General features: G+C 38.3%; 1 protein-coding gene across 2 annotated transcripts in view; it reads right to left on the reverse strand.

Moving 5' to 3' along the window:
* Positions 1-1,884: 1,884 nt before the first annotated feature.
* LOC126356264 (uncharacterized) overlaps positions 1,885-23,567 on the reverse strand; it is a 241,031-nt gene continuing 219,348 nt past the window's right edge. The window contains exons 4-6 of one of the 2 annotated variants that reach the window (XM_050007106.1): positions 19,044-19,143; positions 14,402-14,640; positions 1,885-3,287 (exon numbers count right to left, since the gene is read on the reverse strand). In XM_050007106.1, the coding sequence (XP_049863063.1) occupies positions 3,148-3,287; positions 14,402-14,640; positions 19,044-19,143 (479 nt within the window). In that variant the 3' untranslated portion in view covers positions 1,885-3,147. The remainder of the gene's footprint in view (positions 3,288-14,401; positions 14,641-19,043; positions 19,144-23,567) is intronic. The other variant, XM_050007105.1, reaches the window with a different exon arrangement.

A 23,567-nucleotide genomic window follows, 5' to 3' on the forward strand; every position in this document is an offset into this window, starting at 1 on the left:
AGAAAGAGGAAAAACAAAGAATGAGTGCTGAACTACTGGGTAGAGCCAGAAGTGATCCCATTTTGCCGTGGATGAAAGTTGGTACTACCAGTATGACTATCACACAAAGCCTCAAAGTGCTGAATGGTGGAGTCCTGAATTACCAGTTCTGAAAAAGCTAAAATGACAACCTTCAATAACAAAGACAATATTGATAGCATTCTTTGATAATAAAGGATTAGTTTACCATGAGTATGTTCCTCCAGGTCAAACAGTGAACCAAACTTTTTACATCAAAGTCTTGAAATGTTGGCAAATAGCAATTCGATGTCACTGCCCAGATTTGTGGCATTCTCAGGACTGGTTCTTATTGCGTGACAATACAAGGCCCCACTCTGCTTTATCTCATTCTGAGTATCTGGTCAGACATTCCACTATTGTCATCCCACATCCGCCATATTTGCCCAACCCCTTGCCTTGGGATATTTTCTTGTTTCTGTGAGTGAAACCATATGTCAAACCAATTTTATTCATATTCTGAAATTTAATGTGGGTGGACTATTACAACTCACTGTAATAACCAAAATCTGCCACATGAATTATCTTCAAAATGTGTTGACATAGTAAACATCTATCTTGATAACGAACCATTTGAGTGACATCAATAAGTTATTATAAAACAATCTGCACATGAATACAGAAATTTGTGAACTAAAAGTTTACCTACATTAAAAAATGACAACAGACCTCCCCCCTGTAAAAAGCATAACTTTACCAATGTCAATCCAATTTTATGCATACTTTGGCTATTAATACAGGTGGACTATTTCAATGCACTGTAACAATAAAAATGTGCAAATTAGATTATCTGACCAGTGGTATGGTATTAAAACAGAATGCAGGAACAAAATCCTATTATACATGTAATATGATACATTACACAAACATAAGGTGGGAGAAAATAAAAAAAAAATGAAAGTATAAAAATCTTACCACAAATTCAAGTATCACACTGCTATCAATTTACTAGTGTTTATAAGGGTCATTCTACAAGGATGATCACTTATGTCCAAAACCGGTAGTACTAATAAAATGCAATTAATGCAGTTGATTGTTACGAGTTTTATGAAAAAAATAATTTTGTGTTGTTTGTGATGCACTTGTGATCCCCACTCTGCTCCATTACTTCAGATGCTTTTGATGCTTACATGACATGAGGTGTGTACAGTTACTTTTGAATCACCCTTACACTCATCACATTTTCTGTGCACCAGGTAGTGATGACCATCAGAAAGAAGACATAGCTTTTGTTTTGTTCTTGTAATTATTTCCATTACCAACATTGTAGAACTCAATTAGCATATGAATCTGCATGGAAATGAAGGCTGTCAGCGATCATACTCCAAGATACAGTGGCAACACAGCTCCTGGCAAATGATTGGCATAAATCAGTTGTGGTGGAGACTCAGGTTGGAAATACCACAGTCCAAAACCAGTTGACCAGAAATGTCACAGTACCTGCTACACCTACAACAAGGTTGTAAACACTATGGTCGGGAAGAACACGTAGCTGAGTCACGGAGCAATATCTGTCATTCAAGCTCAGTTCGGCTCGATGCCACTCAGTTTACAGCCATTGGTGCTGCCAAGTGGTAGTCCCTTGTACTAAATTTTGCAAATCACAAATAATTTGACTGTGTATTCTTCCCACTATCCTTTATCATGAGCAATAAGTAAATTCTATCATTTTCTAACGTTGCTTGTGAATTTTCTAAAACAATGTAAATCTACATAGTTCGCTGTGCCCCACCATCGAAGCTACTTTAAAGTGTAACAAAAAATATCTTGGCCTCATTTCTGATTGATTTATTCTGGTTTGATATAAAGTGAAGTAAAGGGTAACACTCTTGACAAACACTATTTTTATTTTATGTGCTTCAAATACAAACAATTACATAAACAATATGATGTAAGCTTGGTATAACATCTAACTGCACTTCTGTACACAAGTACAAGTACACAATTTGTACTGTTAGATACATCATAAATACAAGCTCTTCATAGAACAGGTAAATGCTTTTATTTTGTAAGTCTAGAGTTCGGCATAATAAACTTTCTTATATCGAATAAGGAGAGCTACGCGTCAGGATGGAGTCAAGTGGGGGCAGTAATGAACTGAACTGATATGTACTTCCTGCACAAACTAAGTTGACATTCAGCACGTTGGCTGATGGGAATGACCATATATGGGAAATGCTTGGCTGGACCTGACAGCAACACCGGGTGCTTTTCATGACCACTTTGAGTTTGGTCGCCGGGATGTGCTTTTTAAGAAAACAGTTTAGACTTGAACTTCACATAAAACAGTTGATGCACTGAAAGGACAGCCGGCTTGCCAACCTGCCACCAACACAGAACAGGAGTCTATGGCTGCCGTGAGAGCTTGAACTGAGCATCCCCACGGGTCTCGATACAAAAACTTGCGGCAGTCATGTAGTTATCGGACTGAAGTGTTTGAGATAATTCTTCACCGAGAACAGACAGTACATCCCTATGAAGTTGCAATCACATAATTACTGAGCAGTCCTCAAAGCTGTGCAAGATCAAGACATTCTTCGGAACATTTATCCAAATAATACATTCCTTTTCTTGGATGTCATTCATTTTCATTGCCCGTGTGCAATCAACAAACCAAACACTACCCTGGAAACAGCACAGTGTTTCAGTATTTTTCCCACTCAAATGTATACAACAATTTCAAGCAACAAGTTACTGAAGATGAAGCTGACGCTGAAGGAACCGTGCACATGCCTCATGGTTCCATTCGAATCCTCTAAGAATTGTTACCCACACGTGTTCTCACATGGTAATACGTGGTGGCCTCCATGGCTTGCACAGTACATGATTTCTCTGTCTGGGGCTACATTAATTGAAACGGATTTCGGCATCAATTTAAAAATCTGGAGGATCTTGATGAGGCAATGAGCAAAGGTAATTATTGCCATACTGACCAAAATGTCTCACTGTATTATTAAAAATTACACAAGTAACTATTCTTTTAACTGTGTGACATGTACGTCACTTGCATTCCAGTTTTTTTGTAGTATATTATTTGCTTTAGTTTTTATTTATTTCCTACATCAGGTAGTTCAGTATGTCGCACCCTGTTCAGTTTTCTAATTCTGTTTCCAGTGGTGTGTACTTCACAAACTGGTGTCGGTTACTGCAGGCAATAAATATCCCAGCGCAGTAGAATATAGAGCAAAGAAGGAATATAAACAGAAGGTACGTCATATGCTGCAACATATCTGCAAAGAGAGAAAAAAAGGTGTAAAATTTTCATCTTAAATAAACAGATATAGTACAACATGTACCAAAGTATCTTCTGTTAGTAAAATAAACTATGTTTCCAACAAAATGTCTACTCGAATAGATTACCAGACACATGAAAAAAACATTTATTGAAACAAATGAGACAAAATTCTGAAAATTAATATGTAAACAATTGCTCCTTCAAACCAAATGGAAATATTTTATAATTATTTATGTGTTATATCTTCACATAATATTCATGACACTACGGTCAGAAGATTACAAGAGTACTCTTATGTTGTCTTAATAACTAACTGAAATTTGTTTTGTATCCACCTATTAAGCAGTGCAGCGCCATAGCATAATTATTATAGAACTGAGGGGAGAGTTCGGGTTGGTTACACCAAACAACACCCATTTAACTGTAGTTCATTTATTCACCTAAACACATGCAAGGCTCACAAAGAACTGGACATGGCAGAAGAAGTCAAAGATAATGCTTAGCTTAGTTCAAAGATGGATGCATACTGATGTTGGTGTCGATTTCATCAGTGCCACAGAACATATCTTTGGTTCCAGCATTCATCTGCTAACTGGGTATTTTCCTGACTTCTGGCCTCTACAGAGCATTTTTTTCACTCTCCTACTACGGAAACCTTCCATATTTAATACCTTTTTCACAAGCACTTCTCTGTCAGTTGTCTCTTCATCTTTTACATACTTTTTTTAAAATCCATTTTCACTTTATGGATGCAACTTGCTGTTGACTTTCTATCCCACAGATATTTCAGTATCTTTTTCATTAATCTATTGTCTTTTTTTGATTCTTTCATTCAATATAAATGTCCAAAACCCGTCCTTTCTTTCATTACTTCTGTGTGTTATCTAACTTTCGATAACTTTCATCGTTACTTCATAATTTCCAATCTTCCACAGTTTTTCGTGGGCCTAATATTTACTAACTATTCGCTTTTCTAGTATTTCTGATTGATTTAATTTATAGTTTAATGTTAGAAATTCATTTGCATATAGACATTCAGGCTTCACTAGTCTACTGTATTGTAATGCCTATTTTTTGCATTTTCGACATGTTTTTTATACTGAAAGTCTGTAGCTATACCATATAACCTTCCCATTTTATGTCTCTTTTTCTGTAAAGCATCTTTTTTCCAAACCATTCTCTTGATTTATTTCCTGAAGGTATTTAAGTTTTTTATCTTTCTCTATCTTGCCCAAATCTGTTTTCGGAACTTTCAGTGCATTTTTTAATGTTTGTTAATTTTTTTAGTTGAATTTTTAAGTCAGTCATACTGGCTATTTCTACCAAAATATTAATTTGTATTGCAGCAGATGCCATAATTTCAGAAAGTGCAGTAAAACTCTGATCCCGAGCACCGTGGGTTTCGAATCCAGACAGCATGGACATTGATAACCACTAGAAGTCCCTGCAGCCGTCGCGCCATAAGCTGTGACAGCACGCACTCCTGGCCCGCGTACAATGTGAGGGCGCCACAGTCCCAGTGGCCAGTAACAATGTACCCTATCATGTATTTAAGCACCTACCTCTCACTCAGTGAGGCAGTCTGATATTCGCATGAGTCTCTGATATCTAGCCTACAGACAGCATTTTACTTTGCTTATTTCCATGTACGAGTGGACGTTGCTGATTTCGTGAGGTTTTCCCTTGTGACCCCATTGCTTCTTGCATGTTGTTGTTCTTAGTGTCTTGCTCGTTCGTCAGTCACTGTTCATGTCAGTTTGTTTCCGTTCATCCATTTTGTTTGTTCGCAGGCTGCTCCCATTTGGTCCCGCCATGCTTTCGTTCACGGCCAACCCCAACAAAAACCATCTGCAAATGTGAGGCTGTTTATTCCATTATCTTTGTCTCCTCTTCCCATGCTTGTAAGTAAAATCTTATGTTCATTCAGTTTTTATTTAATATTGCTCCCATAAATTTTACTTTCGATGATTTTCAATGATTTCTGTGAAGATACACTTAACTGTAGTAGAACAACATCCTAACAATAAGTTCTTTAATTCAATCTTAAACGCCACTATACTAACCTTATGACATTTAATATCCTGTGGAAAAATGTTGAAAACATTTGTGCCCAAGTATCTAACTCTTGCATGAATGTGTTTGAAAAGCTTGTTTTTGGTTCCAATGGTATAATTACATTGTCGGAAAGAAACAGCAGCACGAAGAAAGAGTTGTACAAAGCAAACAAGAGTTGGTAGGCACATTTCTACATCTGAAAGATGACACTATTCAAATTTCGTGCCAGTCTCATGAGAGTGGCCCTATAGTCAAGGCCGTCTAAGACACTGGTTTTCAGACTGTGGGGCACGCCTTCCAAGGGGACCATGGTGATGTACTAAAGAGCATACGGTTGGGGCAAGCAGTACCAATGCATTACAGTATTTAAAAAAAGTAGCTATTTGATCGAGACAGATGTGTTGGTACTTACGATGAACTGTGTACTGAGTACCCAGTATTTCCTGAGTACTCTGAGATAAATATTTGTCTTAGATCATCAAACTGAATGAAGCACAGTAGCTGACTGTAGTCAATGCGACCCGAATTCGTGGGTACAAGTACAATAGACATGTGAAAACTTGACCGATTGTTGCACATCAGCCCAATACTGAACACTTTGTGCCAACTGTCTCCTGTATAGGATTTCTCACAGCTTCAACAATATAGTAATTGTTGCCAGTAATGGCCTTTTTTCTAAGCTGTGCTGGCACCTGATTTTTAGTTGGATTCAGTTGTTCAGTCAATATCAATCAAACAAGCAGTTTAGTCGTGTGTGCCTTTGATGTGAAAGTGGACTCAGGCACTGTAGGATAGGCACTTAAGAAAGCGTTCACCACAGAAAATATAGGAATCGGCTTTAAGGTTATTGGAATTTATCCAGTAGATGAGAATATTTTTGGTGACTTTGAATTCCTGCTTGAAAGCATTGTCAACAGACCTTATGATTCTGATGAACCAAAGAAAAATGAAGAAATTGTCCATGCTGCTGTCTCTCACAAGAGAACACAGATGACAGAAGATAATCATACATCTCCAGAAATGTTGCATTCATATACCAAAGCAGAACCATGGAAGAAAACTCGTGGATGAAGAACTGGAAAAACTAGAATTCTAAGGGATACACCAGAGAGAAATGAAATTGAAAACAAGAAAAAACACCAGACAAAGAATGAAGCCTCAGTCTGGAATTTCTAGACCCATCCTCAGAAGAAGAAAATTGTGAAATGAATTTGAATGATACAAGTGATGATGATCTGGAAACGTTAAGAGCACAGTCCCTCAAGAAAGAAATTGATCATGATGATTTTAAAAATGGAACAGAACTGAAAGATGGAGATTATACTGTGACCTGTCTCGCTCGAAAAAAGGACATTTCATACTATGTCTCAAAAGTCTTAAAAGCAAATGGTGACTATTAAGTCCAGTACCTAAAGTGAATTGGGAAAACCAAAAAAATTCTCTAACCCAGGACTAAACCTAGAGTCTACCTATGGAAGATGTTGTACTGAAGCTTTCTAAAGCTTCCTCTGTTGGAACGTCCCAGAGACAATGTTCACAGCTGTATTTCTCCTGTTGATTTCACCACAATGTATGATGTAAAGTGATGCAGAAAGAGTGGTATTATGTATTCTACTACATACTAATACAATATGTGGTGTTGATATAACAGAAAACCGTATATGTGAGTTTTATTTCAAAATATAATTTAGTTGTCCAAGGTACAACCCACAGTTTTACCTAGGGCCACTTTGCAGCCTTCTTCTGGGAGTGTTGTATAAACTTGCAAACTTATAATAAATCTGTTTTCAGAAAATTATCTTATTCAGAAAGAAGCACACATTAATCTCCAATATTGAGCAAGTCCAATCATTCAACTTATATAGACAGTAAAAATAAAAATTTGGCCCGAGGTACACCACCTTCCCCTACTCTGTAAAATTCCTCATATACAGCAAGAATCTAGTGACTATGCTTATCCTGACAAAATACCGAATTTTAGAGGTACCCAAAGTTTCCACGTCTGAGCCAGGCACACTCGCTACATTGGCTGACGTAATGCTCCTCTTTGTGACAAACCCAACATACTGAGGTACGATTCAATGCATGGGGCGTAGTTTCCAGGCAAACTGCACTGGATGTATATTACTTGAGTTAATAGCTCGGCCTTCACTCCTTTACTGAAAACTACAACAGTATTTGGCATTATGGGAAAATACAAAAAAAAAAAAAAATACCAAGGATGCACAGTGTTCCACAAGTGAAAGTAAATGTTCAAGTTGCTATTTGGATATCTTGCAGTCCCTATTGAATCATCAGCACTCTGTCTTCCAACCACACTCTTGCCTTCCCCCTTCCAAAAGGCGGCGCTGTGGAACTTAAGCTTCTTTATTACTTCTTTACTAATTTTTTTTTGTGGGCAGACATGAGCATGAATACAAGAAGTTTTAAATAATCCGGCCAACTCATACAGTTATTTGAGGGTATTTCTGTCTTGACATAATATTCTGGCAGGGTGGCGGCAGGAAAGAAAGTGAAGCATACAGTGGGTGTGTTCTGCTTGGGAGGTGGTGCTGAGCTGGAGCCTACAGTATGCTGGTGCTGAGTCAAGCACCACTCATGGCTTTCTGCAGCATGGAACAGCTGGTAATGTTGACTGCTGCTGCAACAATTTGTGGTGACCCGCCTGCACAGTGATGATGTTGCTCGGAGTCAAAGCCTGAAGCCTCGCTGAAGAGGAGGGGAGGGCAGCAGGTGCAATGTTGGCAGCCCAGGCTTGGCAAGCAGGCCAAGGTCTACCAATCATATCCCAGAAGTGGCCATGATGATGGCAGCGACATCAGTTGACACTGACTGGCCATCACATAACTGCTCAGCTTATCAAATGTTGACTAGCTAGTTTGTGTGTGTTTGAATGCAGCTGCAGCTCGCTGACTTTGTGAGAGGTGCAGTGTTAATGTGTCGTGCAAGATTATCTGGAATGAAACCAATGACCAGCAACTGTATTTGACAGCAGGTCGTGTTTCAGTTCTTCTTGGTGACCATCCTGATTTAGTTACACACACAGCTGTGACATATGAGTAGTAGAAGTCCACTCGGGGTAGGGGGTAATGGTGTGGTGAGGAGGGAGGCCCCCTTTGCCCCGTGGTATGGACACCCTTGGCCTGTATAGAAAGGTTTACCAGCAGATGTCAGGTAGGAAACTGATAACGCCCAAGTATTGAAAAACAAAGTAAAAGAATTCTTCATTGGCCACTCCTACAATTTATTAGAATACTTGGACTCAGGAATGTAAATGCCACATAACACTAATATTTATATTAAACAACTCTTGCTCTTGTATTAGCTGGTATACAGAGAGCTGATAATAGTCTTTGTGAAGATACACAAATGTTTGTTTGACGTATTAGAAAAAACAGCTGCTGAATAGTAGAATAAGAGGAATTTTTTCCTCAAAGTACCTGTTTTTCTACCAATACACATACAAATGGATAAAGTAGGCCTATCTTAGAATGTAGTTATCTGTATGAATAGATTAGCAAGTCATAGTGTATTGCTGGTATACTTTACTGCAGTGACTCCTTCAGTTTATTAATATGTAATCTGACCCATTCCTCATCCCTGATTATTCTCCATTATGATGAGATTTACATAACACAAAGAGTGAATGAATGAATGAATGAATATTGCCATTCCTCGGTAAGATGGAAATGTTGAGAGAACACATCTTGAGACTTCAAGGAATAGTTAATTTAATACTGAAATGTGTGTGTGTGTGTGTGTGTGTGTGTGTGTGTGTGTGTGTGTGTGTGTGTGTGTCGGGTTGGGGACTGAATTGGGGATTGAATAAGGAGACTAAAGTTTGAATACAGTATTCTAACCCAACCCAAGTGGGTACAAGTTGCAGCAGTTACACTGAAATGAAGATCTGCACAGAGCACCAGCATCGGGAGCTGCAAAATACTAGTGTTTGAACTGAAGACTACAACAAAAATAAGATGACTCTGGAAAATAACAAACAGAACAAATATAACAATAAAAGAATGGACACAATATTTCTTTGTAAGTTTAAATATTTTGTGATAGAGGCCTTAGCAAATGAATATTAATCAGCACCTCAGACAAATCGATCAGGATAGAAGTGGGCTTGTAGCTCACATGTTCAAGAAATGTTACTTTCACTGTTTGATGCGGGTAGAACCTCAATGCAAGGCTGTTGCAAGGTGTTTTGCCACCTTAGGTGAGAAATGAAAAATGATGCATTTTCTCTTTTACTACCATCACTCTTCCCAATATATCCCCTGCTCCACCACTACCACCGCCACCACCAACTGATACCATTCAACCTTACAACAATGCAACTTTCCTATTATACTTTTAATCATTAAACTAAAATGGCCAGATGTCCTCATTTTCTGAGGACAGTCCTCAATTTTCACATGCTTTGGCTTCAATTCTTTAAAAACTGATTGAGGGCAACAAGGTCCTAAATTTAATATTTTTTGTCCTTAATTTTTGAATTCTCCCAAAATAATTGAAATAGTGATTAATTAAATAAATGATGCCTTATTTGCATTTTTTTCTTAAGAGTTCTACAACCATTATTAGCCACCTCGATGGTGCAGTGGTCTAAGCGATTGGTTTCTTATTGTTCATCTTGAAAACAATGCAGTGTTTAAATTTTTCCTCTTTTTCATTTTTACTCCTCATTTGCTTAATTTTCTCTGTTTCATTTGAAATTTACTTTTCCGCCCTTTACTGCTCCTAAAATTATTCTGCCCTAGGTGGCCACCTAGTCTAGCCTAATGGTAGAAACAGCCCTCCCTCAATGTTTAGACATTTAGGGGTGGACGAAGTAACTGGCGGTGTCTTCATTTCTAGTATTCATAAACAAACACTGAATGGCAAAAAGCAACACTGACTGACTTTACAATAACAGTGGAGTGCTTTGAAGAAAACTAATTTAGTTCAATTAGTTGATGCAGCAAAATTCTAAGAAAGTATTATGAGCTGATATTTCCAAAAGCAGATGCAATTATCTACTTAAGCAAAGAAGCATACAATGGGATGAAAAATAGTATTAGGGAAGTAAACATGTTGTTGTGGTCTTCAGGCCAAAGACTGGTCTGATGCAGCTCCCAACACTACTCTATCCTGTGCAAGTCTCTTCATCTCCAATTAATTACTGCTACCTAGACCATTTTCAATCTACTTAGTGTATTCATCTCTTACCCCCCCCCCCCCCTTTCTCTATGATTTTTACCCTCCATGTTTCCCTCCGATACTAAATTGGTCATCCCTTGATCCCTGAGAACAGGTCGTATAAACTAATCCCTTCTTCTAGTCAAGCTGTGCCACAAATTCCTCTTCTCCAAAATTCTATTCAGTACTTCCTCATTAGTTATAAAGCTTCTATTGTCTTCTTGTCTAAAATGTTTATCATCCATGTTTCACTTCCATACATGACTACATTCCATACAAATACGTTCGGAAAGGACTTCCTCACACTCAAATCTATTCTCGATGTTAACAAATTTCTCTTCTTCAGAAATGCTTTCTTTGCTATTGCCGGTCTAAATCTTATATCCTCTCTACTTCAACCATCATCAGTTATTATGCTGCCCAAATAGCAAAACTCATCTACTATAATCTAATTACCTTGGCATAACATGATTTAATTCAACTTCAAGTCATTATCCGTTTTTTGCTTTGCTGGTGTTCATCTTACATCCTCCTTTAAAGACACTGTCCATTCTGTTCAACTGCTCTTCCAAGTCCTTTGCTGTCTCTGACAGAATTACAATGTCATCGGCGAACCTCAAAGTTTTTATTTCTTCTCCATGGATTTTAATTCCTACTCCGAATTTTTCTTTTGTTTCCTTTCCTTCTTGCTCAATATAGAGACTGATTGGGGATAGGCTACAACCCCATCTCACTCCCTTCCCAATCACTGCTTCCCTTTCATGCCCTTTGACTCTTATAACTGCTATCAGGTTTCTGTACAAATATAAATAGCCTTTTGCTCCCTGTATTTTACCCCTGCCACCTTCAGAATTTGAAAGAGAGTATTCTAGGTAACATTGTCAAATGCTTCCTCTAAGTCTACAAATGCAATAAATGTAAGTTTGTCTTTCCTTAATCTTTCTTCTAAGATAAGTTGTAGTGCCTGAATTGCTTCGCGTGCTCCTTCATTTCTACAGAATCCAAACTGATCTTCCCGGAGGTCAGCTTCTACCAGTCTTCCCATTCGTCTGTAGAGAAGTCATACTAGTATTTTGCAACTGTGACTTATGAAACTGATAGTTCAGTAATTCTCACACCTGTCAGCACCTGCTCTCTTTGGAATTGGAATTATTATATTCTCCTTGAAGTCTGAGGGTATTTCACCTGTCTCATACATCTTGCTCACCAGATGGAAGAGTTTTGTCATGACTCTCACAAGGCTATCAGTAGTTCTAATGGAATGTTAGGGCCTTGTTTTGACTTAGTTCTTTCAGTGATCTGCCAAATTCTCCATGCAGTATCATATCTCCCTTCTCATCTTCATCTATATCCTCTTCCATTTCCATAACATCCTCAAGTACTTCGTCCTTGCATAGACACACTATATACTCCTTGCAACTCTCTGCTTTCCCTTCTTTGCTTATGACTCCTTTTCCCTCTGAGCTCTTGATACTCATACAGGTGGTTCTCTTTTCTCCAGAGGTCTTTTTAAATGTCCTATAGGCAGCTTCTATCTGCTCCCTAGTGATATATGCCTCTACAACCTTACATTTGTCCTCTAGCCATTCCTTCTTTGCCATTTGCACTTCCTGTCAATCTCATTTTTGAGACGTTTGTATTCCTTATTGCCTCCTTCATTTACTGTATTTTTATATTTTCTCTTACCATCAATTAAATTCAATATCTTCTGTGTTATCCAAGGATTTATACTAGCCCTCGTCTTTTTACCTACTTGATCCTCTGCTGCCTTCACTATTGCATCTCTCAGAGCTACCCATTCTTCTTCTACTATATTTCTTTCCCCTGTTCTTGTCAATCATTCCCTAATACTCGCTGTGAAACTCTCTACAACCTCTAGTTCTTTCAGTTTATCCAGGTTCCATGTCCTTAAATTCCTACCTTTTTCAGTTTCTTCCATTTTAATCTCAGTTCACAACCAATAAGTTGTGGTCAGAGTCCACAACTGCCCCTGGAAATGTCTTACAATTTAAAACCTAATTCCTATATCTCTGTCTTACTATTACATAATCAATCTGAAATCTTCCAGTGTCTCCAGGTCTCTTCCATGTCTACAGCCTTCTTTCATGATTCTTAAAACAAGTGTTAGCTATGATTAAGTTATGCTCTGTGCAAAATTCTACCAGGCACTTCCTCTTTCATTCCTTACCCCCAGTCCATAATCACTTTCTACTTTTGCTTCTGTCCCTTTTCTCACTATCAAATTCAAGCCCCCCCCCCCCCCCCCCGTGACTATTAATTTTTCAGCTTCTTTAACTATCTGAATAATTTCTTTTATCTCATCATACATTTCTTCAGTCTCTTCATCATCTGAAGAGCAAGTTGGCAAATAAACTTGTATTACTGTAGTAGGGGAGGGCTTCATGTCTATCTTGGCTACAGTAATGCGTTCACTATGCTATTTGTAGGAGCTTATCCATGTGCCTATAATTTTTATTTGTTATTAAACCTACACCTGCAGTATCCCTATTTGATTTTGTATTTATAACCCTATATTCACCAGACCAGAAGTCCTGTTTCTCGTTCCACCAAACTTCACTAATTCCCGTTATATCTAACTTTAACCTATCCATTTCCCTTTTTAAGTTTTCTAACCTACCTGCACAATTAAGGGATCTCACATTCCACTCTCTGATCCCTATAACACCAGTTTTGTTTCTCGTGATAATGAGGTCCTCCTGAGTAATCTCCACCCAGAGATCTGAATGGGGCATTCTTATAACTCCGGAATATTTTACCCAAGAGGATGCCATCATCATTAACCATACAGTAAAGCTGTGTGTCCTCAGAAAAAATTATGACTGTAGTTTCCCCTTGCTTTCAGCCATTTACAGACCAGCACAACAAAGTTGTTTAGACTGATGTTACAAGACCAGTGCAGTCAATCATCCAGGCTGTTGCCCCTGCAACTACTGAAAAGACTGCTGCCCCTCTTCAAGAACCACACATTTGTCTGGCCTCTGCAACAGCTACCCCTCCACTGTGGTAGCACCCATGGTACAGCTGTCTGCATCGCTGAGGCATGCAAGTCTCCCCCCAATGGAAAGGTTCATGGTTCATGGAGGGGAACATAAAAATTATAATAATATGTACATGGGAAAGGGTCACGGATGGCAAGGAAAGTATGACTGAAGTAAAAAGTGAGGCAAGCAATTTATGACATTTAAAAATAATAAATAGCTATTATAAAATGAGAATTCCAGAATAATAAACATATTTGCATGATGCTATTTACTGTCTTTTCTTCATGTACAATGATGAAGCAGTGAGGCAACAACAGCACAAACTGAAACTAAAGATGATGCCATTATTGAGATTTGAGAATAATGCCGAAGTTCTGGGCAAAATCTAGAAATACAGTATCTCACAGAAAAATGGAAAAGAGCAGCCTACAAGTATATGCAGTGTGTTGCTACAAAAAATGTTAATAATGAGATGAACACATAAAATTAAATTATGAACTGTTACATAGAAAAGCTGAGAAGGCAAGACAGGTGCTGCGTGAAGAGAGATTTTGTTTGTAAAAATCTTCAAACGACCAGGATGAGCTCAAATTATCATGAAAATATCAGACAAGGCCAAGAATTATAATATTACATGAAGACTGAGTAATATATTGATGATTTTTTGTTGAGATAAAAAGTAGGCATGAGAAAGAAAGAAATGTTGATCAGTATGATCACAGAATAATGTTTATGCAGTTAATTGTTTGGGTGCTTGTCAACAATTAACACAAGATTTTAATCATTCATAACAACAACCTTCAGCACTACTTGCAATATGTCTATTTTCTCTCTGAATATAGAGCTCAATGAAAAAAATAATGTTACTCACATTGAATAATCTCCTTTGTATCTGTAATAACATTTACTGTTATTTCTTGTACTTTATTTTTATCAGCAAAACATGTGTAACGACCACTGTCATTCTCAGCTGCTTCTGATATATACAGTGTTCCATAAGAATCAATTGCAATATGAGGATTTTCTTTTTCAAGGTCTGTTTCTTCATTTATCTCTTGAGCAATCTCTTTATTATCCTTTTTCCACATAACGGCAGTACTGGCATTCACCCTACAACCAATTCAGTACCCCGGTTTTACATCATCATAGTAATTCCCCAGAACACACTTATGGCAAAAAATATGAATTTTTCAGAGATCATTTCTAGTACTTTTGCATTCTTATGAGACAACATAATAGAAACCAGTAATTCTGTTTGTGAACAAAACTTGAAAATTGGCTATTTCTTATTTATCTGTATTCCTACGATTCATGAAGGCTGAGTTAAGAAAAAAAAAACTTTTAAGTGACAACAGTGTGTCTATGTCCAATGTCTCAGACATGTGATGATCATATTATACAGTACAATAGCACCTGCAGGATGTATAGGAAAACTGCTTAGCACGAAGGATCTTGATCACCATGAGTATCAAAAAATGACAATGCCCTTCACATGTTCACTTGCTTTCGTCAACAGTTTGTATTCAAAGTGCATGAATGATAATGAATATGCTAGTTAATGACACTGTACTGGATTGTCATGCCTCATCCAAAAATGTGAACATTGGTAGTTTTTCTGCTTTATAAAATAAGATAAGCAGCAATTCTTGGTGTAACGGGCAATTAAAAACAATGCTACACATGGTACACTGTTCAATGACTCTGGAACAGACGTGTTACATTGGTGCATTTTTGAATCAACAACATAATCCGTTATGATACCAATGGATGAAAAACACACGTCTGACCACTGAAATAATTTCCTTATCAGATGAATCACTTTCCCTCTATTTTCTAGGACAGGGCTTCCCAACATTTCTAGAGGGTCCGTGGCCACCTTTCACCAAATTGTGTAAAATAATGAGTAAAATTATTGAATAAAAATGTGAAAATCAAATTCATCACTATTTTTTTTTTTTTTTTTCATGTGAAAAACGTGTACTTTTACTTCAGGTCATATTCCCAAGCAGCCTTTGTGGTTCCTAAGTGAGAACGCATACACAGTTTAGTGCCGGAGAGTGCGGCTTCTCTGATCGACTGTTTCGCAACAATACGGGGGTCATTTGTGCACCGGCTCATGGCACTAGATGCGCTGTAACCTTTTACAAATCCGCGGAGCAAGCTTTGTAGACCAATTACACCGCTCACTGGTATCTTTGCGGCCCCAGGCATCATTAAATGTTAAACTTGCTTTGTCAGTGCCCTACCCATTTCATAAGTTGAATTTTGACCAGTTTATTACCTCTAACATGGATTGGTGGCTGAAGTCAGGATCATTGAAGAAGGGTGCGTTTTCTCCATCGTCTTCACAACAAGGGAAGTTTCCAGTTGAAATGAATGAGGAGGGAGGATGACCAAAGGAAGAACAATCACAAGAGGCTCCACAGCCAGATTTATTATGTGAAACTGCTGCTAGTATTCCATTGGTTACAATATCCTGTGGAAGTGGAATAACCAAGAAGCGTAAGTACAATGAAAGCTATTTAGAAATGGGATTTATAGAGACAAAGGAGGGTAAATCTCAGTGTGTAATTTGTGTGCGAGTCCTTCTGAACAGTTCAATGGTTCCAGTTAAACTGTGCCATCATTTTGAAGGTGCTCGCCCGGATTTCCAGGCTAAAGACATCGATTTTTTCAAAAGGAAGAGTGCTGAACTATCTGCTTCTCATCACTGCATGAAAACTCATGCAAAAACAATTAATGAAAATTCATTAAAAGCTTCTTTCTTGGTTAGTTATCGAGTGGCAAAAACAGGCAAAGCTCATACCGTTGCAAAAAATCTCATAAAGCCGTGTGTTAATGATGTTTTTCTTGCATGTTAGATGAAAAGGCAGTAAAGCTTGTATCTTCAGTGCCATTATCAAACAATACTGTCAAGAGATGCATTGTTGACATGTCAATTGATGTGAAAGACACTCTTGTTTCTCGCATCCAACACAATTCATTTTCTCTGCAGATAGATGAATCCACTGATGTTGCAGGATTAGCAATTTTATTGGCTTTTGTCCGTTATGAATATTCTGGATGTTTTGAGGAGGACCTCTTATTGTGCAGACCACTACCTGCCAACACAACAGGTGCTGAAATATTCCGTCTATTGGATGATTTTTTAAGGACTAACGAAGTTTCATGGTCTAATTGCGTAGATGTGTGCACAGTTGGTGCAAAAGCTATGACGGGTCCTACAGTTGGAGCAATAACAAAAATAAAAGAAAACACCAAGAATTGCAGCAGTAGTCATTGTGCACTTCACAGATACACTTTAGCTTCGAAACAAATGCCAGTCTAAGGCACCATGTCGTCGTGGATTGCGCGACCGCTCCCACCGCAGGTTCGAGTCCTCCCTCGGGCATGTGTGTGTGTGTGTGTGTACGTTGATTGCTCTTGGAGGAAGGCAGCTCCAATGTGTGAAATGTCAATTACCAAGTAATTTTAATCAGGCTATAGTGTGTTGAACAAAGGGAGTAAAGCCACCAGTAAGTGTCTGGATACAGTGGAAATTCAAATTGGATGGTTAATTTCAAGTTGTTTTCATTCATCTCTAAACCAAAGACTATTGATAATTTGGGGGGGAGGGGGGACTGAAAAAGGGGTCTGCCAGCTGAAAAGGTTGGGAAGCCCTACTCTAGGAGAATGCTTGCTCAGCACATGAATTGTCAGATATTCACAAGTCAATGGTGACACTGTTGTCTATGAAATATTTAGATGGTTCTTCCTAGAACCACTGATTGCTCCAGAAGGCATCATGAAAGTGACTGTCTACTTCCTTATCATAAATGATCATTCAGTGGTTAATGTCTTTTCCATCACACTTGGCTTTTTCGTTTGATGAACAGAGTTCAGAATTCCAGTTGACATCTTTAATATATATATCAACTGTATCAAACAAACACTAAAAAGGGTTATTTTTGGCCATACAGATCTATTACTAATTTACTTCAATAAAATAAAGAGATGAATAACATTATTGTGTATACAATTTAGATATTCACACAAGCATTGAAAATTTTGAACTGAAGGCGATGGAATAACTTCATGACACATATTACAATATCTTTATCTAACTCAAATTTTGCTTCTCTAATATTAATTAGTTGTTCCATATCAAATAGCAAAATTACCTTAATGTTAATTATTTTCTTTTTAGACCAAATTCATGAATATGAAGTGCAGGAAATATTACAGAACAGCATATAAAAATCATAGCAACAAGTACTTGAACCAGCTATGTATTAAACTGAAATAAGAAAACATTTAAAAACTGTCTCAAAATATTTTTCCACAGTCAATATCACAAGCTGATGACCGATACCTACAAATATTGACTCATAGGCACTCAAAGCTAAATTTAACACAACTACAACCTGTCTTCTGGGAGGAAAACTTGCACAGCTGTGTCAACTCAGATAGTATGCAACCATCTCCACATGATCAGTTCAGCTTCTAGGCATCCATTACAAAGAGTAGTACAAGCCCTCATGACAATTGTGGCTTGGGGAACACCTGGAATGATACCTGGATCAATGGCATTGGGTTTTTGTCTCCAGTGAGTGCAGAATTTGTCTGACTCTTGATGTCATCATAGAAGAGAATGGATGTGGCTGGGACCAATGTATCTCTCAGGCATGCATTCCCACAGGTTTGTCTGGGAAGTGGGTCAGTCATATTTTGGGCTGGTATCATATATGGATGTCAACACACATTTCATCACCACTAAGAGTAATTTGAAATCTGTGGATTACTGGGACATCATCCTCTAACCTACTGTCCAGCCTTACACTGAAAAATTCAGTATGGTTCATCTTTCAAGACAATAACGCACAAGCACAACACAACTCACCTCATGAATACGTCATTCCAAATAGCAGGAGTCAATGAAACAGAATGTTGTTTTATCTGCTAACTCGAACCAATCAAGCAAACTTGTTACCAGATGAAATTTGTAGTGCGTAACTGCACGAACCCTCCTAACACAGTGAATAGGTGAACAGAATAGGTTCAATCAGAATAGGATCAAGCAGTGATGCCAAGGAAAATCTGTGCTTGTTACAATGCATGGGATAGAGCAACATATTTAATGTTAGCCAGCATCAGATTTTGAGTTCACAGATCTACACTTCCAAACAGACTACCTTTATTTTGTTTATCACTTAGTTTTCATTTCGCAGTATAGATAATTCTTTAGTGTCAAAAGGCTCATTCTTTCATTCTCTGCTCCTCTGGAATCTAAGACCATACACATAACCTACTGAAGTCCATTTTCAACAGTTGGCAGAACACTGGCCTGTATAACTATGCAGTCATGTGTGCATATAGGGACTAGGGGACAGGGGTGGGGGTGGGGGGGGGGGGGTCTGAACTGCATGTGCAAGAGGATTTGCTGCTGTTCAATAAAATTGTTTCTTTATACTCTTGTCAATACATTAAAAATATATAGTGAATACACTTGCTCTGGATATCAATGAAAGACTTACCCTGGGCAAGGAAGAGAAATGTATGCACCCTCTTTCAAGACAACCCGCCTTTTCCTCCGATTTCGTGCAGTAGAATGTTCCATTTCTTCACCAGTATCCTCTACAGACAAGACAGATGCAAATACTTGTATAAATAACTACTGCATTAAATTTAGTATAAAACATTATGATAAGTTGGAAGTGTTCAATCAAAAATAATATGAATTGAGCAAATGTATTTTTGATAATACTTCATAAATCAATGTTTTCATTTATATATGAGTGGTGGTTCATGGAATTTTTATGGGGAATTCACACAAGGATGGACTGCAACATTATACATACCAATATAAAATGACTGAAATCAGTTAACATAGAAATGCTAAATGGAAATACGCTTATGTTATGAGATGCCTACTTAACCTGTTCATGCAGTTCTGCAAGAGTCATTGGCTGATAAGTCTCACAAGTCACTCCTTGTCCCATTACATCCCACAAATGCTTGATTGGAGGCAAGTCGAAAGATCATGCTGGCCAAAGAAGGTGCTGCACATCTCGCAGAGCACATTGAGTTTCACAGGCAGTGTGTGGGTGAATATTATCCAATTGAAACAACACATCACCTTCCTGTTGCAAGAATAGTAAAAGAACAGGTCTAACAACATTCTGAATGTACCAAGTGCTGGTTAGCATCTGCTGCAGAAACACCAAAGGTGAATGAGAGTTGTAGCTAACCGCACCCCAGACCAGAAGGCTCTATGAGACAATGCTCACCAAGTCTACATCATATGTGCACATGACTATCACTTACAAGCAGATAGAATTTGCTTTCATCACGGAAGACCACAGCACACCATTCCAAGTGACCCTCTGATGGCACCAGTTCAAGCCATTTACCTTCATGCTGTAGCATAGTGGAAGATGGGCTAGCGATGTATGTGCCCATAGTCACACTGCAAATAACTGGTTTGTGACAGTTAGTGTTGACACATCTTGGGTCACAAGCCTTCTTACCTGTGTTGTGGTAGCTGTACAATCTGCTACTCCTGCCCTTATAGTACAACAGTCCTGGTGGGTGTCTGTGATGCTTGGACATCCATAACTTTGTCTAACGGGTGGCCATCATGTCCAACTTGTGTGGCACTTTTTCAAAAGGACCACCCTGCCACTAGGAAGGCCACAATTTGACTCATTTCATACTCATTCAGTTGGCTGTAGGAGGCACAAGTGCATCCCTGTGACATGATTGCCTGTTTGCTTCACAAGTTAGCGGCGCACTGAGCCTTCTGGCCATGAGCATTCCCTATTAGAGGATAGATACAGATGGCATTCTGGTAGCTATGCCATTATGTTATCTGGTGGTGGACGGTGTTGAAACCATTACCAGTACATCTACTATCCCAGAGGATATGCTGTCATCAGATCAAAATCGATGTTATCTTTCCGGGGGTACTAATTTTTTCCCTGGCAGTGTAGATTAAGTTTCTGTAATGTCTCCATCTTATATTAATGTATATCTTAACTTGTTCCACATCCGTGACAGTTATCTTTGGTGAGATCTACAGAACATGATGAGTGAATGGGTAATAACATAAAAGTTTCCAGACTGAAGTTTCATTCTGCAGCACTGTCAGGTGCAACAACCTTTTTTTCTGATGCCTTGTATAGAAGTTTGTTGTTTTTTCATCTCTGATCTGTTCTGTAAACATATCGCCTAATAAATAGTGTTAAGTAATCTGTCTTCCTGGCAATATGGTATACATTAATTTCATGGGCAGTGCTCGCCTGGCAGCAGCACATGACATCACGAAAATCTGATGCAACGAACACAACTTGCTGATGATAATGCAGAAAATGCAGTGAATCTGGAATTGGAACACTGAGCAGACAGTGACTGGCAGTGTAGATATGGACACTGACTAATCAATCTCATAGAGAATCTGTGCAGTCAGAAATGGCAATCAAAAATTAGAAAATTGTCACATGGAAAAATACCAAATCCCAAATATTTTGATGTAGATTTGCTTATTTTGGTAGTATTCCTGAACGACTTCCATAGAGAGAATCAAAGAGTGGTGATGATTGCCAAAAGTGAAAGGAAGCCTTAAATGATGAACATAAGTTATATGTGAAGATGAAACTTAGGCTCCATCTGATTTACCATCAGGCAGAAATACTATCAATTTGAAATGAGTAGTCAACATCAAAGAAATGTCAAATGGTGAAACTGAACATTAAAAGGCTCATTCTGTAGTAAAAGGTTATTCCCAGATACCACTAGTGGACTTTGATGAAACATTCTCTCCCGTTGTTCCTCATTCTTCATATTGTTGCCTGTTACCTTTAGCAGCTGAATTTGATGCCTGAACTGCATACATACTGGTGATCTCAATGAATTAGTTTACATTTGTCAATCTGAAGACTTTGAGAAGAAGGCCGAGGAAATGAAGTTTGCATTGAGATGGCAATTCATGGTCTAAAACAGGTATTACACATCTGGTGTGAGAAGTTATATATAACACATAAAATGAATGTATAGAAGGCACAATTTAGTACAGAATTGAGAAGCAACATATAATCATTCTAGTTGTTTATGTAGATGACTTGATCATCTTGTCAAACTGAAATAATTGGAAAAGTTCATAAATCAATTTAAGATGAGAGATCTTCACAAACTCAGTTGGCATCTTGGCATGAGAATAAAAATAAAACATAAAACTAAGGATAATTAGAATTGATAAAAGTAAATATGCAGTAAACATACTCAAGAAAATCAATGTGGAAGTTTGTTGCACATCAACTTGAACCTAATTTGAAGTGGCAAAAATATGAAGAAAACTTGGCAGATGAGGAAGAGCTTGTATTACATTGCATTCCTCATCAGCAAGCTGTTGGGTCACTCATATATTTGGCTCTAAAAAGGCTTGTAGTGATTAGAGAATTTCTGTGTAAATTCCAAGTAAGTCATTTCATAAAGAAATGGAAGATGGTTTGGGAGAATAAGCTGATATAACCCACATCCACACTCACACTTTAAGTCATTTAAACACATTAGAGGCTCACGACCAAACATTCCATGTGCTGTGGAAGTCATAAGAAGATTCAACTCCAGTTATATCAGAAATTCCACTGAGAAGCAGTCAAATGAATTATGAGATACATCAAAGACACAGTCAATGTAGGACTAGCTTTCAAAAGAAGTGGGAAACTGAAACTAAAGGCTTCTGTGATGGTGTGTGACAAGATTTCAATCAACTGCTCTCAATAACCAACTATATTTTCAAGTTAATTCATTGAATTCGAAATGGCAACAAACAGTTGCTCTGTCAACTGCAAATAAATGACCCTATCAATAGCAAGAACCAATATACTATTGAGAATTGCTCCATGAATTGTGTGTTAAGCACATAGTTCAGTCAATGAAGGAAACTTAGGGGAAAAATTTGTTTAATTGCAAATTTTTGTACAGTGATAGAAGGGAGTGCCATGAAAAACATACTAGAAATCCTGACCAGTGGGATGTGAGTGTGGCAGTGAGGGTGTGTTTAAAGGTTACTTTTCCATGTCTTTCTAGAATAATACAAAACTTTGGCTTCTAGCAGAAATGCTTCCTAGCACATAATTAAATGACATTACATTTCCTACAAAAATGGTCCTATACATTTTTTTCTCTAGCACTAACAATTTCTATGTTACAACAGATAGAAAAGTTGCCGATTTTTAAAAATAGTGTTTTAATGGTATGAAACTAATGTTTATTGTTAAATGAAGTGGGTTAAAAATAAATATTAAATTTTTTATGCCATATATAAGTGTAGTAGAGCTGCATTAAGGCATATACTGTATTCTAGGAATGTAACTGGGTGAAAAGGATTGGATGGGGGAAGGGAGGGGGAGGAGGAGTAGGTGTACAAGCATGGGGGTAAGAAGTTGCCAGATTGTGATCATGCACTTCCTTCCCTTTGTAGATCTACAAATTGTGTCTAATTTATCAGACACAGTTGCCGCATTTTCGTCAGTGTCTACAGTAGAGTTCCGCAGCATGTGCCAATAGTCCGTTTATCTGGGTAGTTTAGTTATCCACAGTCTTTAGTATGGATAGGAACTGTGACTGTTGTGTGCAGATCCGAGCTGAGTAGGTGTCACTTTGCTCCCAGCTCCAGGCTGTGGTGGCTTCGGTTACACAGCTTGAGGCTGCAGTGGATGGACATCACTGTTGCGGGCTGGCTGTGGGGATCCAACAGACATTCACAAGTCCAAGTCCTCCAATTGGCTGATACTGGTGGCCAGCCCAGTTACTGCTCACACTGAGGTTGACCCCTCCACTGTAATCGAGTGGGACGAGGTCGCCCCGGGCCCTAGCAGGCAGCGAAAGACTTCCCAGGGGGCCACATGTAAGGCCTCCCTGGTTAGTCAGACAAACAGGTTCCAGATGCTGTCTGTGGCTGCCACTGTCACTGAGACAGATGGAGGAGGAAGAGGAGGATCTTAGTGTTTAACATCCCGTCAACAACGAGGTCATTAGAGACGGAGCATAAGCTCGGG

Source organism: Schistocerca gregaria, chromosome 3 (assembly GCF_023897955.1).
Source record: "Schistocerca gregaria isolate iqSchGreg1 chromosome 3, iqSchGreg1.2, whole genome shotgun sequence".
Classification (NCBI taxonomy): domain Eukaryota; kingdom Metazoa; phylum Arthropoda; class Insecta; order Orthoptera; family Acrididae; genus Schistocerca; species Schistocerca gregaria.